At 39.6% G+C, this 16,976-nt stretch overlaps 1 protein-coding gene across 2 annotated transcripts in view; it reads left to right on the top strand.

The window, feature by feature from the left end:
* usp24 (ubiquitin specific peptidase 24) overlaps positions 1-16,976 on the top strand; it is a 255,619-nt gene that overhangs the window by 44,663 nt on the left and 193,980 nt on the right. For both annotated transcript variants that reach the window (XM_072273615.1, XM_072273614.1), the window contains exons 2-6: positions 2,256-2,421; positions 7,491-7,558; positions 7,951-8,094; positions 10,418-10,540; positions 13,696-13,731. In XM_072273615.1, the coding sequence (XP_072129716.1) occupies positions 2,256-2,421; positions 7,491-7,558; positions 7,951-8,094; positions 10,418-10,540; positions 13,696-13,731 (537 nt within the window). The remainder of the gene's footprint in view (positions 1-2,255; positions 2,422-7,490; positions 7,559-7,950; positions 8,095-10,417; positions 10,541-13,695; positions 13,732-16,976) is intronic.

The raw sequence follows: 16,976 nt of genomic DNA, 5'->3' as shown, positions 1-16,976 counted from the left end.
ATTTCAAGCAACACACAACCGTTATTTATATATTTATATACACACATTCTTTTTCTCTCTCTCCTTTTTCTCCCTCTGTCCCTCTCACTATCCCCTTGCCCATCCTCTGGGCTTACCCCCTCCCCCTTTCTTTTTCCCTAGGCCTCCTGTCCCATGATCCTCTCATATCCCTTTTGTTAATCAACTGTCCAGCTTTTGGCTCCATCCCTCCCCCTCCTGTCGTCTCATATCATTTTGGATCTCCCCCTCCCCCTTCCACTTTCAAATCTCTTACTAACTCTTCCTTCAGTTAGTCCTGACGAAGGGTCTCGGCCTGAAACGTCAATTGTACCTCTTCCTAGAGATGCTGCCTGGCCTGCTGCGTTCAACAGCAACTTTTGTGTGTGTTGCTTAAAATCTTGCACAAATGCTTCAAGGACTGAGGGTTTCAGCAAAGCAAGTAACATCTACAGAGGGGAATAAACAGTTGAAGTTTCAGACTGTGACCCTTCATTAGGTGTCCTGATGAAGAGTCTCCGCCCAAAACATTGACTGTGTATTCCCCTGATACGGTGCCTGATTTGACAGGTTCCTCCAGCATTTTGCATATGTTGCTCAAGATTTCCAGCATCTGCAGAATCTCTTGTGTTAAGGATTGAGAGTTCTATAGAAAAGGATTTGAGACCAACGATGAGGTAAATGCTGTTCTTATTAGATACCAGAGCACGATTGAGTGGCTGCATGGGCCACTGCAGTTTTTTATGTGGATGGAAGTCCTTACAGGGATTTGCATGCCACTTTCGTAACACTACCATAAATTGATGCTTGATATATAAACTTATGTTCCAGTCTTTATTTGCTAAGTAACTTCGAAAATATTTTGGCCAATGCAAGCGATGGAGCATTCTTATCTTAGAGTCTCCACAGAGAAGATTGGTAATGACTTGGATATACTATATTGAGGTGACACTATGTAATACCTTTTTGAAAATTGTAAGTGCAGCAGTCTTCTGGAGCATACCAAATATGTGCTTCTATTGAATCTGTAGCAAGGGCGCAAGGTTTTAGCAGGAGGTGCTGTGATTGGAGCCGATCAAATAGCCCTAAAATGTGATGTATACATGAGCAATTCATGATGTATTCAAACTTGATTCCAAAGTCATAGAGCTTTATTGTTGGCATTTTTGGGTCACGCTCTTCATACTGACAAAATTGTGCATCTTATGCATTAAAAATAAAACTTCCTATAAATTCTTGGAATAATTCATTTTAAATATTTAAAATGGCAGACTCGTTAATACAGGATTTTGATTTCCTTGCAGTTCACTTTTACACTGTTTACCTCTGTCAGTTTGTGTGAGATGTCAACAGAATTATAGAAAAGATGTCAACAAAATTGGGACAGAGAATATTTACTAGAATGTTACCTGGGTTTCATCTTCTAAGTTACAGAGAAAGGTTGAACGAGTTGGGTCTTTATTCTTTGGAGCGTAGAAGGTTGAGGGGGGACTTGATAGAGGTATTTAAAATTATGAGGGAGATAGATAGAGTTGATGTGGATAGGCTTTTTCCATTGAGAGTGGGGGAGATTCAAACAGAAGGACATGAGAGTTAAAGGAAAAAAGTTTAGGGGTAACATGAGGGGGAACTTCTTTACTCAGAGAGTGGTAGCTGTGTGGAACGAGCTTCCAGCAGAAGTGGTTAAGGCGGGTTTGACGTTGTCATTTACAGTTAAATTGGATAGCTATATGGAAAAGAATGGAGGGTTATGGGCTGAGTGCAGGTCGGTGGGACTAGGTGAGAGTAAGAGTTCGGCACAGACTAGAAGGGCCAAGATGGCCTGTTTCCATGTTGTAATTGTTATATGGTTATATGGAGTGTAACTATTCTACTCATTGTATTTGATGTGGCTGCATGACTCATTTTGTGGCTGCATGACTCATTATGTTCCTTGTAAGTGGAACTGCTACGTACCAAAGTAACTATTGAATGTTGTTTCAACTGATTCCTAGCAAATAGAGGTTAAGTGCTAATATTCAAAAGCTAACAACTGTCCTACAAATGTCTATCTATTCAAATTACAAAAATACTTAGTATAACAGTTGTTCAGATTGAAGTTAATAACTGATTTGTTTAAAAATAATTGTGCAATATACTTGGTACCTGAGGAGACTTACTATCATCTAACTTTCCTAGGGGAAAACTGGAAAACAGATAACATGAGAAGGAATGTTCAAATATAATAGATAGTTAATATGAATTGTCTCTTGTTGCAGAGGAGCAGTGATGAGAATGGAAACTGTCCCGGAACCATTGAATTTCCAACCACAAATTTGTATGAATTGGAAAGTCGTGTGTTCACTGATCACTGGTCTATCCCTTACAAACGTGAAGAATCACTGGGCAAGTGCCTGATAGCATCCACGTGCCTTGCACGGCTTGGTAAGTTCCACATAACGTTTGAATAGGCAAGTCACATCAGCACTTTTTCCCCTGTTCAGTATCTGGACCAGAAATAACATGCTTTAGTTTCCAGCACTGAACTAGTATAATTGAAAATGAGACAAAGGAAGAAATGGGTGAAAAGCATTCTTCTCCCCCCCCCCCCATAGCATTAGGGTGAGAATATGGAATTCACTATCATGTGGAGTGGTTGATGCAAATAATGGAAAAAAGAGACTCCTAAACATTTTAGACTGTTATGCTGATTGACACAAGCACTGACAGGAGGAGGCTAGAGTGGAGCATTAACAATGGCACATGTATAGGTGATTATATAAAATTATAAGCAAGCAAAGGAAAGCTAAACTACAAGAAAAATAACAATTTTGCACCCTAATCCAACACTTCAGTTAACTTGCCTACCATAGAGGTTAGGCTTACTGGTCTATAATTACCAAGTTTTTCTTTATAGTCCATCTTAAATGAAGCTACTCTTCAGTCTCTGGCTCTGCATATCGCTAATGATATGTATATTTTAACCAAGGCTTCTACAATTTCTTCTGTAGTTTCCCCACAATATTCTGAGCAGGCCCTAGACATTTATCTATCTTCATACATTTTAAGATGTTCAATAACACCTCTAGTATAAAACGGAATATCCTAATAGCATTTACATGCCTAGTAGACGACCCCCCCTCCCCCCATTAACTATCTCAAAGTCTTCTTGTTTTTCTCAGTGGGAAAGCAAGGGAAATATTCATTGAAGACCTCGTACACCACCTGTCACTCCACAAAAAGATGTCCACTTTGGTTTTTGAAGGGCCCTATTCTCTCAGTACAATTTTCCCTTAATGTACTTAAAATATCTTTGCATTCGCCTTCATTTTCTCTGCCAAAGCTATCTGATGCCCCACTTTTGCATTCTGATTTCCTTCTTGAGCATACTCCTATAATCCTTTTGGTACTTACTTGCTCCCAGCTGTCTGTACCTGACCCATAACTCCTTGTTTCTTGACCACAGGCTTAATGTGGGCAGCACAGTAGCGCAGTGGTTAACACAACCTTTTACAGTATAGGCAACCTAGGTTCAAATCCCACCACTGCCTATAAAGAGTCTGTATGTTCTCCCTGTGACCACGTGGGTTTCCTAAGAGTGCTCCCGTTTCCTTCCCTAGTCCAAAGACCTACCACACTGCATCTCAATAAATAGCTAATGTCCTTTGTCATCTAGCGTTCCCTCTACCATCAAAATTGACGACATTAAGAACTTGAACCCATAGATCAGTTCTGTCCTTTTCCATAACTATTTTAAATCTAGTAGTCTGGTCCAAAAGCGCTCAACCACTGACACCTCAATTGCTTGTCATACCCCGTTTCTCAAGAGTAGACAAGCTATGCCCTCTCCTCTCGTAGGTTACCAATATATTACATGATGAAGCTTTCCTGAATATAATTAACAAATCCTTGGCACTATCACAGTTATAATCTTCAACTGTGACAACCTAATTATCCTTTAACTTTCTGTAATCACACTGCCTATTTATTCCTCTAATTGTCATTTACTATTAGGAATCTATAGCACAATTGTAACAAGCTGACCATCCTCTTAATATTCACCTCCACCCATAAGGTCTTATCAAACAATCCTCAGTAATTTAATCTCTGATTAAGGCGATGATGATCTTGTTGATCAGAAATTCAATTCCCCCTTTCCTCCATCTCTGTCCCGCTTGTAGTACCAGTATCCTGGAACTTTTAGCTGCCAGTCTAGACCTCCCTTAGCCATATTTCTGAAATGCCTATAGTATCCCAGTATAATGTATGCCCCTGAGTTCATCTTCCTTGCCTGTCAGGCCAAAAGACCAAAAGACATTGGAGCAGAAGTAGGCCATTCAGCCCCTCGAGTCTGCTTCACTATTTCATCATGGGTGATCCCAGATCCCACTCAACCCCATTCACATGCCTTCTTGCCATATCCTTTCATGCCCTGACTGATCAGGAAATGATCAACCTCTGCCTTAAATCTACTCACGGACTTGGCCTCCACGGCTGTCTGGCACAGCATTCCACAGATTCACTACTCTCTGGCTTAAAGAAAATCCTCTTTACCTCTGTTCTAAAAGGTTACCCCTCAGTTTTAAGGCTGTGCCCTCCAGTTCAGGATACCCCCACCATAGGGAGCATCTTCTCCACATTCCATCCTATCCAGTCCTTTCAACATTTGGTCGGTTTCAATGAGATCCTTCCACATTCTTCTAAATTCCAGTGAGTACAGGCCCAAAGCTGCCAAATGCTCCTCATACGTTAACCCCTTTATACCCAGAATCATCCTCGTGAATCTCCTGTGATGTCTCTCCAATGACAACACATCCTTTCTGAGATATGGGGCCCAAAATCTGTTGACAGTACTCCAAGTGCGGCCTGACTAGTGTCTTATAAAGGCTCAGCATTATCTCCTTCCTTTTATATTCAGTTCCCCTTGAAATAAATGGAAACATTGCACTTGCCTTCTTTACCATAGACTCAGCCTGTAAATTAACCTTCTGGGAGTCTAAGTCCCTCTGCCACTTCTTTTACCCATTTTCAATTTGTCAAAGTCCTGCTACAATTGCAGTGCTTCCTCAGCACTACCTATCCCTCCACCTATCTTCATATCATCTGCAAACTTTGCCACAAAGCCATCAATTCTATTATCTAAATTATTGACAAACAATGTGAAAAGTAGTGGTCCCAAAACTGATCCCTGAGGAACACCATGAGTCACTGGCAACCAAACAGCCCCCGTCAGTATCTTTCCTATAATGCCTCTTGCATTAAAATAAATGTAACTTAATCCAAGTCTGTCTTAATTTCTTGCTGTACTGCTGCCTGTCATGTCTATTGACCTTATTGGTTTTGAATTAGACCATAAGACATAGGAACAGAATTAGGCCATCTGGCCCATCGAGTCTGCTCTGCCATTCATCCATGGCTGATCCTTTTTTTCTGTCTCCTCCTCAACCCCAGTTCCCGGCCTGCTCCCCGTAACCTTTGATGCCATGTCCAATTAAGAACTTTAAATACACCCAATGACTTGTCCTCCACAGCTGCATGTGGCAACAAATTCACCACCCTTTGGCTAAAGAAATTTCTCTGCATCTCTGTTTTGAAAGGGCGCCCCTCTATGCTGAGGCTGTGCCCTCTTGTCCTAGACTCTCCCACCATGGGAAACATCCTTTCCATATCTACTCTGTCTAGGCCTTTCAACATTCAAAAGGTTTCAATGAAATCCCCCCATCATCCTTCTGAATTCCAGTGAGTATAAATCCAGAGCCATCAAATTTTCCTCGTATGATAACCCTGGAATCATCCTTGTGAACCTCCTCTGGACCCTCTCCAATGCCAGCACATCTTTTCTAAGATGAGGAGCCCAAAACTGTTCCCAATACTTAAAATGAGGCCTCACCAGTGCCTTATAAAGCCTCAGCATCACATCCTTGCTTTTGTATTCTAGATGTCTTGAAATAAATGCTAACCTGGCAACATTCTATCTCAGCATCGTGCCTCTCGTTTTCCTCACTTATGCTTTGGATCCCACCCCTGCCAATCTAGTTTAAACTCTGCCTTGTAGCATTAACAAGTCTGTGCAGTAGGATACAGGTCCTCTCCATTTTAGGTACAACCTGTCCTCTGTGCCTGAAGAGATCTCTATAGCCTGTAAATTCTAATTCCTGCCCCTTGCATCAACTCTTTGCCACATATTCATCTGTGATATCTTCCTATTCTTACCCTCATTTACTCCTGCCAGAGATTACTCCCCTGGAGGTCTTGCTTTTTAACCTTTTTCCTGTCTTCCTTTGTCCACTCAGCAGGACTTTAAACCTTTTGCTACCTATGTCATTTGTGCCAACATGCACAGCGACTTTAGTCTGCTCGCACTGCAACTGCCCCCCCCCCTCCCCCCACTCCCGAGAGTATTCTGCAATGCTTAGAGAGATACTCAACCCTGGCACAAGGGAGGCAGTGCACCATTCTAGAGCCTCTTTTGCAGCCACAGAATATCTTAACTGCGCACCCCACCCCAACTATTGAATCTCCTGTAACTTATTTTCCTGCCTCATCCTTCTGTTGTGGGCCTCAGAGTCAGTATTGGTGTCACAAACATGGCGTCTGCTGCTGTCTTCTGATCAGTCATTCCCACAGCCTCCCCACAGGCAGTATCCAAAATGGTATATTTAAAGCGGCACAAGGGAATCGGGTACTCCAGAAGTGACCACTGCACTAAAACTCTTCTCTATGATGTTTTCATCAATCTGAATGATCTTAAGTGCATCTAGCTCCAGCTGTTTAACATGTTCAGCTAGGAGCTGCATCTGGACAAACTTGCCACAGGCATCATCCTCAGGGACACATGAACAAGTTTTAAACTCTGCAGAGCTCCTCCCTTCTACTGCAAAGGCTGCTGGGCCTTGAAAACAAATGTTATACTTCTGTATAGCGTAAGCTTCTCAACTAGAGTATTGTGAAGAGGAAACAGCCCACAGAGGGAGCAATATAAGTGAATGGGCAAGAAGTTGATGGATGGAATATAATGTGGGAATTTGTGTTGGTAATCTACTTTGTAGGGGAGAATAAAAAGAAAAGTAAATTATTTTTCCATGTGAGGCAAAACAGTGTTGTAGTACGAAGGAATTTGGTTTCTCAGTAGATGAGTGATCAGGATAATGTGACATTTTTATATATGGGCAGAAAAATACACTTCTCACAGAGGGGAGAAAAGAAATTAGAGCTGTATTTGTTCCAGAGTTAGTTTTGAAACAACGCAAAATATGGCAAAAATAGGATTTGCTGAAACTAAGCCCAGAACTTGTGTATAGCCATAACCATCATTGGCTCTCTCGTGAACTCTTTATATTAAAAAACATAAGTTTAAAAAATCTGTTCTTCTGTATCCTAAGAGGATGCATAAGTTAGGTCTTAAAGAAGTCAGGCAGGTATAATTCTCCAAAATTTTTATTGTGCTAATTATGTGCCCACCAGGGATCTTTTGTTCTCTCTGATTCTATAATTTATATATGTGATTGTTGCAGGTCTTGCCGATGCTGATGAAAATTGTAAACGATTTATAGACCGATGTATGCCAGAAGCTTTTAAAAAGGTAAAGTAAACAGTTTAGGAATTTACAAATTACTAGCATAAAATAAAATCCTACCAGCATTCTAACTTGTAGGATTGAACAATTTTTCATGTTAGTTTTTTTTAAGCAAATACTTGCATTTTCAAAGTAAGGGACAAAACAGATCTTTAATAAACTTGGTAATCAATTTACTTTGAACATTTGAGATCTGATAATCATATGCTGTGTTTTCAGTATGTCACTTTTAATATAAAAGTACAGAAAATTGTAATAAACTATAATATTTTAAGCATTAGTCTAAAATTGGATTATGGACTCTTGAATTTATCAGTTGATTTATCACTCAAGTCTTATTAATCAGAGATTATAAATAATTGAGTTACTGATTCAGCTTTGCTTGATAATTTCTGCAGTTGTTAACTTCAAGTGCTGTGCATAAATGGGGCACTGAAATCCACGAGGGAATCTACAACATGGTCATGCTTTTAGTGGATCTGGTTGCAGCACGAGTCAAACAAGACCCAATTCCCATCAGCCTTATGGGAGTACTCACCATGGTAGGTTGCCATTTATACCGTCAGGAACCACTATTCTCATATTCTGATTCAGTTATTTAGCAGATTGTCAGGAGGAGACAGAACCATCAAAGGGATCAGAGTAAATCAACTGAACAGGCAATAAGTTGGCAGATGGAACATTATGTGGGAAAATGTGCAGTTATCTACTTTGGAAGGAAGCATAAAAAGAAAACAGACTTATTATTTAAGTGCTGGAATGCAAACCATCAAGTGCAAAGAAATCAAGGTCCTCAGTATATGAGCCACAGAAGGTTGGCATATAGCTACAGTAACTAGGAAAGCAGATAAAATTTTGGCCTTTATTAAAGTGGATAGTTTTGATGTAACATTTATAGGATGACAGTGAGACAGCACTAGGAGATCTGCTAACAGTTTTGGTCTCTGAACTTCAGGAAGGATGCATTTCAGTGGAAGCAGTGCAGAGAAGGTTCACTGGGTTGATTCCTAGGATGAAGGGTTTAGTGTACTGGTTTATTGTTTCACATGTACCAATACATGGTGAAAAGCTTTTGTTAAATTCTGTTTATACAGATCATTTTTTTTTTTAAAGATTGTATTAAGCTAGAATAAGATAAAACAATAATAATGCAGAATAAAATGTAAGAGCTACTGGTAAACTGCAGTGCATATAAAATATGAAGTGTAAGATCATAATGAAGTAGAATCCATCTTATCATGTGAGAGGTCTATTCAGGAGTCTGATAACAATGGGGCAGAAGCAGTCCTTGAGCCTGATGGTACATGCTTTCAGGCTTTTGTATCTTCTGCCCACTGGGAGAAGGGAGAAGAGAGAATGCCTGGGTTGGGTGGAATTCGTGATTATTGTTGCCTGATTTACTGAGGCAGTGAGAAATAAAGAGAGTGGCAATGGAGGGGAGGCTGGTTCCTGTAACGTGCTGAGTTGTGTCCACAATTCTCTGCAGTTTCTTGTGGTCATGTGCAGAGCAGTTGCCATGCCAAGCCATTACACATCCAGACAGAGTGCCTTCTGTGGTGCATCAATAAAAATTAGTGATGGTCAACGGCGATATGCCAAATTCTTTTAGCCTCTTGAGGAAGTAGAGGCATTGGTGAGTTTATTTGGCCGTGACATTGACATGGTTGGACCAGTTCAGAGGACAGGCCATTGATGTTCATACCAAGGAAATTAAAGCTCTTGGCCCTCTCAATCTCAGCACTATTTTTGTAGGCAAGAGTGTGTGCACTGCCTGCCCATTCTGAGGAATGATTTAATAGGTTGGGTGTATGCTCATTGGAGTTTGGGAGACTGAGAGAAGATGTTATTGAAATTTATAGGATTCTTAAGGGTTTTTACATGCCAAGAATATGCTTATGAACTAGGCAACATAATTTTAGAATATTGGGACACATACTTAATACAAAGGTACAGTATTTTTGAGTCCATGAAATTCTCTGCACCAGATCTATGGAGGTGGAGTTATTGTATACATTTAGGATGATAATTGGCAGATATTTGAACTATCAGCAAGTCAGAGATATGGGAGATGGGGCAGGGGGGTGGGGAGGGCAGTGCGAAGGGACATTGAAAATATTGGGTTAGCCATGATTTTCTTAAGTGTGTATAACAGGCCAGAGAGGCCTGATTATGTTGTTACATTTTGTAATGTAGAGAAAGCAGTGGTTTCTCAAGGATAATTTAGATCTGTAGATGGGTGGTGTGTTTAGGTCACACAGATGGATGCAGAGAAGGAAAGTAATATGTAGGTGCGAGGCAAGAAGTTAAAGAAGGCACCAACCCAGAGGACACAGTCCTGAAATTTGCAGGTATTATCCCAGCTATGGTAAATCCATTTAATAAGCTCCAAAGCAAGTACATCAACTCTTCAGTTGAGATTTGCTTCAGTATTCAAGGCCCTACACCATTCATGGCCCTTGTATGTGTGGTAGATGTTCGTGCAAGTAACATCAAAGGGTCATTATAGGTAATTTTTTATTGCTGTGTATTTGCTACATTTTTGTGCACCTGCACACATCCATGGAGGTGAAGGTCTGCAGTCTTCTCTATTACCTGAAGATGGTTCACTATGCACAGTAATCTGTGCACTCAAGAGTTAAATTCTCACAGCTCTTGAGTTTCGGTCATGAAAAACAAAGAAAAACCAGTGCGAATTACAGCAAAGTCATGATGCTGATTAGGATATAAATTGAGAATTATTTTTGTACTTGGAATTAACCTTTTATTTACAAGTAATCTTTTATTTGCATAATAAAAAGTGACAGTGTATTGCATTTTAGTGATTTTATTGGATATTTTGCATTAAATCATTATTTGACTTTCCAGGCCTTCAATCCAGGTAATGAGTACCATTTCAAGAACCGTATGAAAATGTGCCAGAGAAATTGGGCAGATGTTTTTGGAGATGGCAAAATGTACGCCATCTCTCCACCAGCCAACTTGCAGAAGGTGAGTTGGGCAGCGAGGTAACTATACGTGGGTATGTTGAGCTTTGGAGTCATTGTATATAGTTAGAATGCCACTTGATTGCATTGTCGAGTCCAATATAAAATGTGGCATGACTTGCTGTTCTAACCATTTTTGGTTAGTATTTATTTGTGTATCTCAGTTGTGATAAATCTTTGTGCTAAAATCATTTCAAAAGTTGTTTTTGGGTGCTTAACCAACCCAGATATAGACTGAACTCCAAGACTACACATCCATGGTATGTTTTTTTTCATGTCTAGGCTTATTGTACAATTAAATTATGGCACGGGCAGGACAGAATCTGTTTATTAATGCACCATAAGAAATTATTCTTTTGGGAGAATTGACAGCAATATCTGGCATTGTTGAATAATTGTCCCTCAACTTCCTGTTCTCTCTCAGGGTCTCATTTATAATTTTTAAAATAATTGAAATCTGTGCTAACATAAACTACAAATACAGCTGTATGGATACCGTGTGTAGCATTGGGTTCATGCTGAACATTCAAAATGACTCTGTACATCAGTGTGGATGAGGCCTAATTTAGAATATTGTGGGTAGTTTGGGTCACCTACCTATATGAAAGATTTAAACAAGGTTGTAAAAGTATAGAGAAAATTTACAAGGATGTTGCTGGGTCTGGAGGACTTGAGTTATATGGAAAGATTGAATAGGTTAGGACTGTATTCCTTAGAATGTAGAAAATTGAGAGGCGATTTGATAGAGGTATTCAAAATTGTGAAGGGTATAGATAGGGTAAATGCAAGCAGGCTTTTTCTACTGAGGTTTGGTGGGACTACAACCAGAGGTCATGGGTTAAGGTTGAAAGCTGAAAAGTTTAAGAGGAACATGAGGGGAAATTTCTTTGTTCAGAGGGTCATGAGAGTGTGGAACGAGTTGCCAGCATAAGTAGTGCATGCCAGCTTGATTTCACAGTTTAAGAGAAGTTTGGATAGGTACGTGGATGGTAGATATATGGAGGGCTATGAGCAAGTCGATAGGAGTAGGCAGTTTAAATGGTTTTGGCATGGAATAGATGGGCCTGTACTTCTCTATAACTGTGTTTGCCACACTGGCTACAGGTTTTGTATCGGCTTGTTTTCACTTTGTATTTAACCCTTCATACAAATTTTAAAAAAATTATAACTTAAGAGTTGCCAGATAGAGTGAACATGAAGAGGATAGATCCAGTAGTGGGAGAGTCTAGGACCACAGACTCAATAGAGATCCCTGAGAACAGAGATAAGGAGAAATTTCTTTAGCCAGAGGATGGTGAATCTGAGAATTCATCCCTCTGCACACAGCTCTGGAGGGTGTTTGGGTATATTTAAAGTGTAGCTTGATAGGTTCTTGATTAGTAAGGGCATCAAAGGTTACAGGGCAAAAGCAAGAGAATAGGGTTGAGTAGGAAAGTAAATCAGCCATGATTGAATGGCAGAGCAGACATGATGGGCTGAATGGCCTAATCCTGCTCCAATGTCTTATGGTCTTAAACTTAGGAGCTCCTGATATGGAGATATATTGCTGGTGCTTCATTGATGGTGAGTCTGAATTACAGAACTCCCTACCCAACAGCACCGAGGAGGTACCTTAATAGAAGGACTGCAGCAGTTCAAGAAGGTAACTCAACATTATTTTCTGAAGGGCACATAGAGATGGACAGTAATTGCTGATGTTGCCACTGCTGCTGACAGTAGAGAAGCTCACAGATTGTTTAATTTGTTTGATAAAGGTAGATGTAAGACATAAGTAAATCAGAACCAGGGATAAGCTACCTAACCCCCTCGAGCTTGTACATTATTCAGCATGATCATGCAGGTCTCTGCTGGCCTCAACTCCTCTTCTGTGTCAGTTCCCCATACTCTTCAATTCTCTGATCTTTTAGAAAGGTATCTACTTCCACCCTAAGCATATATAATGATTAAGCTTCCAGAAATATACCCCATCTTCTAGAGTAGAGATTCACCACCCTCTGAAGTTTCCGACCATCCTTTTATCTTGTAGCTACAGTATATCCTCTTGTTTGGAACTCATGCATTAGTGAAAGCATCTCAACAATTACTGTCTCATGCCCTCTCAGTAAGTATCTTGTATGTCTCAGTAAGATCATCTGTCATTCTTCTAAAGTCTAGGAAATATAAACCCAAACTGTTCGGCTGTTTTTGATAGGAAAACCCTCTCATACAAAATAAAATTAGCCCAGTCAATGTCCTTAGATAAAGATGAGCTTTGCTTATCACATGTTCATTGAAGCATACAATGAAATGTGTTGTGACCAGCACAATCTGAGGATGTGCCAGGAGCTGCCTGCAAGTGTTGCCATGCTTCTGTTGCCAACATAGCAGGGCAACACAACTTACTAACCTTAAATTTATGTCTTTGGAATGTGGGAGGAAACCAGAGCACCCAGAGGAAACCACATGGTCACAGGAGAATGTGCAAACTTGTTACAGACAGCAGTGGGATTGTACCCAGATCACTGGTGCTGTTCTAGTGTTAAGCTAACCGCTATGCTACCATACCTCCCTTCAGTGCTACTATAGCACTTTAGGTAAGGAGACCAAAGTGCTGTGCAGAAATCTAGAGGTGGCTTCACTACCACTGGCCATGGATTTGAGGCCCAGAAGCAGCCTGTCCTGCGGTTGGAGGTCTGTTTGTGAGTGGGTGGGTGGTGGGTGAAGAGCTTGTTTTGCTGCTATTGTCTTGTTTTGTTGTTGCTGTGGCTGTCGTTATTCTGTTCAACATTGGGCATGAGTGTATGGCGACATCTGTGGGTTGCTTCCATCACAGTCTTGGGTAGTGATGGTTGGTATCGCAAGTAGAAGTGCATTTCACTGTATGTTTCGATGTGCCTGTGATAAATAAATCTGGACAAAGAAATGAATCTTCATTAGAAATAAATCTAAACAAAGCTTCAAACATGCCATTCATTTCCTTAACTATTTGTTGAATTTGCCTATTAACTACTAATGATTTATGCACCAGAATACCTAGACACAGTAACTGAGTTTAATATGTAGCCTATGAAACCAAATTTAGTTTTGTAAATTGATCACATCATTTGGTATACCTCTTTCTTGGAACCAATGATTTATAATTATTAATAAATTTAATTTATTTTCATGATTATTTTACAGGAACCTCATGGCTGGCTGATAGATCTGGTTAATCGGGTAGGCATTCCATTCTGTTTGCTCTCTTCCCTTGCTTCTCAAATATGGAGGAACCTGATGGATAGCGTTGTAAATAATCTGGTGTGGGCATGGCTTCACTTATTGGGTATCGTTGTTGTGTTGTTGCCTGGTCTTGTTGCATATCATTGTGCCTTGATGACATGCAGTGAGAGTGATTGTCTTGGATGTTTTTATTATGATTGCAAGACCCTGTTGGACATTGGTAATGCAGAATACTGTGAGTCCAATTCATTGGTGAGACTGGCGGGGGATCTGTGTTGCCTCGGTTGTGGCAAAGCCTAGGCCCAGGCCCAAGCCATGGGCTCACCTGTTGCAGTCGCCCAGGGGAGGAAATGTTGAGGTAGTGTGGAAGAGCCTTTATGTAGCATGCTGGAATCTGCACTGGTTTGGGGTTGTCCCCTCCTGTAGGTGCTGCCTCCAGTGTTCACTCGATGGAAGATCAAACCGGACCAGGTCTACAGTCTTGCCACTGGAGGACTAAGGCTGTATTATATTTTTTCTTTGTGACTGTTTTCTGAAATCGTAGCCATATGTGCTATTTGTGTTATGTGCTGTTGGTAATGTGTGTTGCACCTTGGCCGGAGGAACACTGTTTTGTTTGTCTGTGTTCATATGTGATTGAATGATAATTAAACTTGAACTCAGAAGTACTATACTAAAAGAGAAAATGGAAGTGGAAAGGATTAGGGAGAAGATGGTGCATTTTTTGTTTAAATAGCATACTATAGGGATTGAAAAGAAAGAGTTCCAAATAAATCAAACTGAAGAGGCAGCACAGGTAAAAGACATAAGAAAAGCAGTAGAACATACCATAACATTTTAAAGATGTATTAGATGAAGGGATGAAGTATACAGAATGAATGTTTAGCTGTTAGCGATAGTGAAAAGTTATCATCTAAGATTCCTAATTTTTTTTGACACTTTAAGGACTTGATGAAATTATAAATCTTTTGTATCATGAGAAGCAAGTAGAATGAAAGAGCAGAGAAGGTTCAGCAGATATGCTGGGTCCAACTTTTTCAAATAACTCTTCATTTGTTGCCATTGTTTTATTTCTCATAGTCTAGAAAACAGCACAAAGGTTTAAAAAAACTGATGGTAAAGAGAACGCGAAAAAAAATAGAGATTGCTAAAGAAATTGGAGACCGTTTTGCTGATATATTTAAGTTCATTGGTTTAGATAATAAATAGAATATCTGAAGGAGTAAATTGGATTGAGAATAATAATTTTGCATTCCCAAGGGACCAATTTATTCATCAATTTATTGGAATTTTATTAGAGGATTACATATCCTGGAGTCATTGAAAGCAGCTTCTCTTCAACCTAATAGAGAATTTCAAACATCTACCAGCTAAATTAAAACCTATTACGCTTGGGTTATGAGGCCATTAGGTATCAAAGTGTGGTGAGCTTGAGAAGGTGTCAGAATCAAATGGTTATCAGAAGAATCCCAAGGGAGTTCAGATGATTTTTTTTAATGAATAGTTTTAGAAAGCAGAATATTACGAAGGAGTATACCTGTTAATTCAAAATGGGGGGCAATGGTGTGCATCAGAATAAATATTCAATTTTAATTCTTTTTCCCGGGACGCCTTGGTAAAATGAAAGTGGAGTGAAGAAATTTCAGCACTTCACCCTTACCAGACAAACAAGCATGAATAAGCTGTTTCTAACCATTCAGTAGCAATAGAACATCAATGTGATAGTGACATGAATTAGAATCTAAACTGTTTGCAACTGCAGTGGCACAGTTTGTCATTATTGGACACTTCAAAGGCTTTTCCTACATGGAGTGTAAAGTGGAAATACTGAAGTTGCTGTTAACCTCTTCCTCAGGCTGTTTGTTTAACAACAACCTCTTTGTAATTGGGAAATTAGCATATTTCAGATACTGGCCAGGTATTTTCATTGGAAAAACTGTACTGAAAATGTTTCATTTTGTTATCAGAGGTGTTAAATAAGTCAGTACTGGCATATTGAGCTATGATTCTAGTTTACAAATATTCTGGTCCTTAAATTTTGCGTGTACAACAGATAGCAAATCTATTCAGTGAATATTTCCAAAAAACCATATGCAGTGGATTCTGGTTAATTGGGCCATCGGTTAATCGGGGCAGCTGCCCATTTTGGACAATTCCTAAAGAACAAAAAATAAGTCAAGAGAATAGCTAGGATTCCCCTTGTTTATTTGAGACACTAATTGGGACAGGAGGCTTTTTGCCAAGAATTTTCTAACGAGTGTTGATGAAGGGTCTCGGCCGGAAGCAACTGTTTACTTTCTTCCGTTGAAACTGCGTGGCTTGCTGAGTTCTTCCAGCATTTTGTGTGTGTAACTAGTACCAGTTACATGCACTTGTGTGGCCTTTAGAGATTATGCCTTGCTTAGAGTGATCAGTTTTTAAATAGTGAGTTACATGTTATCTTTATCACTGATAGTTGGCAAGAAGTGAGCAGTAAGACAATTAAGAATAGTTTTGTTCATTGCAGTTTCAAACATTCAGGCGTGGAGATGCCAGAAATAGGTGGGAGTGAAAAGAAATGATTTCACTATTTCAACAAGTTAAGAACTACATCAGTATCGACAATAATCTTGAATGCTGTAATGAAAATTAAGATTTGGAGAATGTTCTAAAGCATTTATAAAGGCAATTCATTATCTACCCTAGGTGTCTGCACTGATTTTGTACATTTACAGTCAATTGTAAGAACACAGTAGATGAATTCCTGTTGATAACTATTAGAAACTAATGCACAGTCTTTTACTACTGTAGAGGTTTTGGTAGTGTTCTAATTCGTTCTGTATTTTGTTTAAATATGTAAATTGTTACTCAGTTAAACAGCAGTTTGTCTTTTCTATGCCTTTTAACTATTTCCATGAAACTTTGGCTAATTGGGATAGCCGCTTAATTGGGCCAAAATGTACTGGTCCAGATGTGTCCCAATTAACCGGAATCCGCTGTAGCTTAATTTTCCTTTTTTAATGTTTATGTTCCAGTGTTTATTTAATGATCTATAAAATATTTAAATATTTTAAAATAAAAATTGTGCCTTTTCCTTCCTGCTTTGCCATCTGTGGAAAGTCTTCAATCTAAATGGCAGCTCAGGCCACTTGATAACATCACTGTGATTGCATGCCAGGGGTTCCTTTCAGCTGATACCTGACAGCAACTGATGATGGAAAAATGGAAGTCTATGCCACATAGAGAGCTAGCTCTTTGTGGAC

Source organism: Mobula birostris, chromosome 12 (genome assembly GCF_030028105.1).
Source record: "Mobula birostris isolate sMobBir1 chromosome 12, sMobBir1.hap1, whole genome shotgun sequence".
Classification (NCBI taxonomy): domain Eukaryota; kingdom Metazoa; phylum Chordata; class Chondrichthyes; order Myliobatiformes; family Myliobatidae; genus Mobula; species Mobula birostris.
Note: the sequence above shows the minus strand (reverse complement) of the source record. Positions and strands in the feature narration are given on the sequence as shown.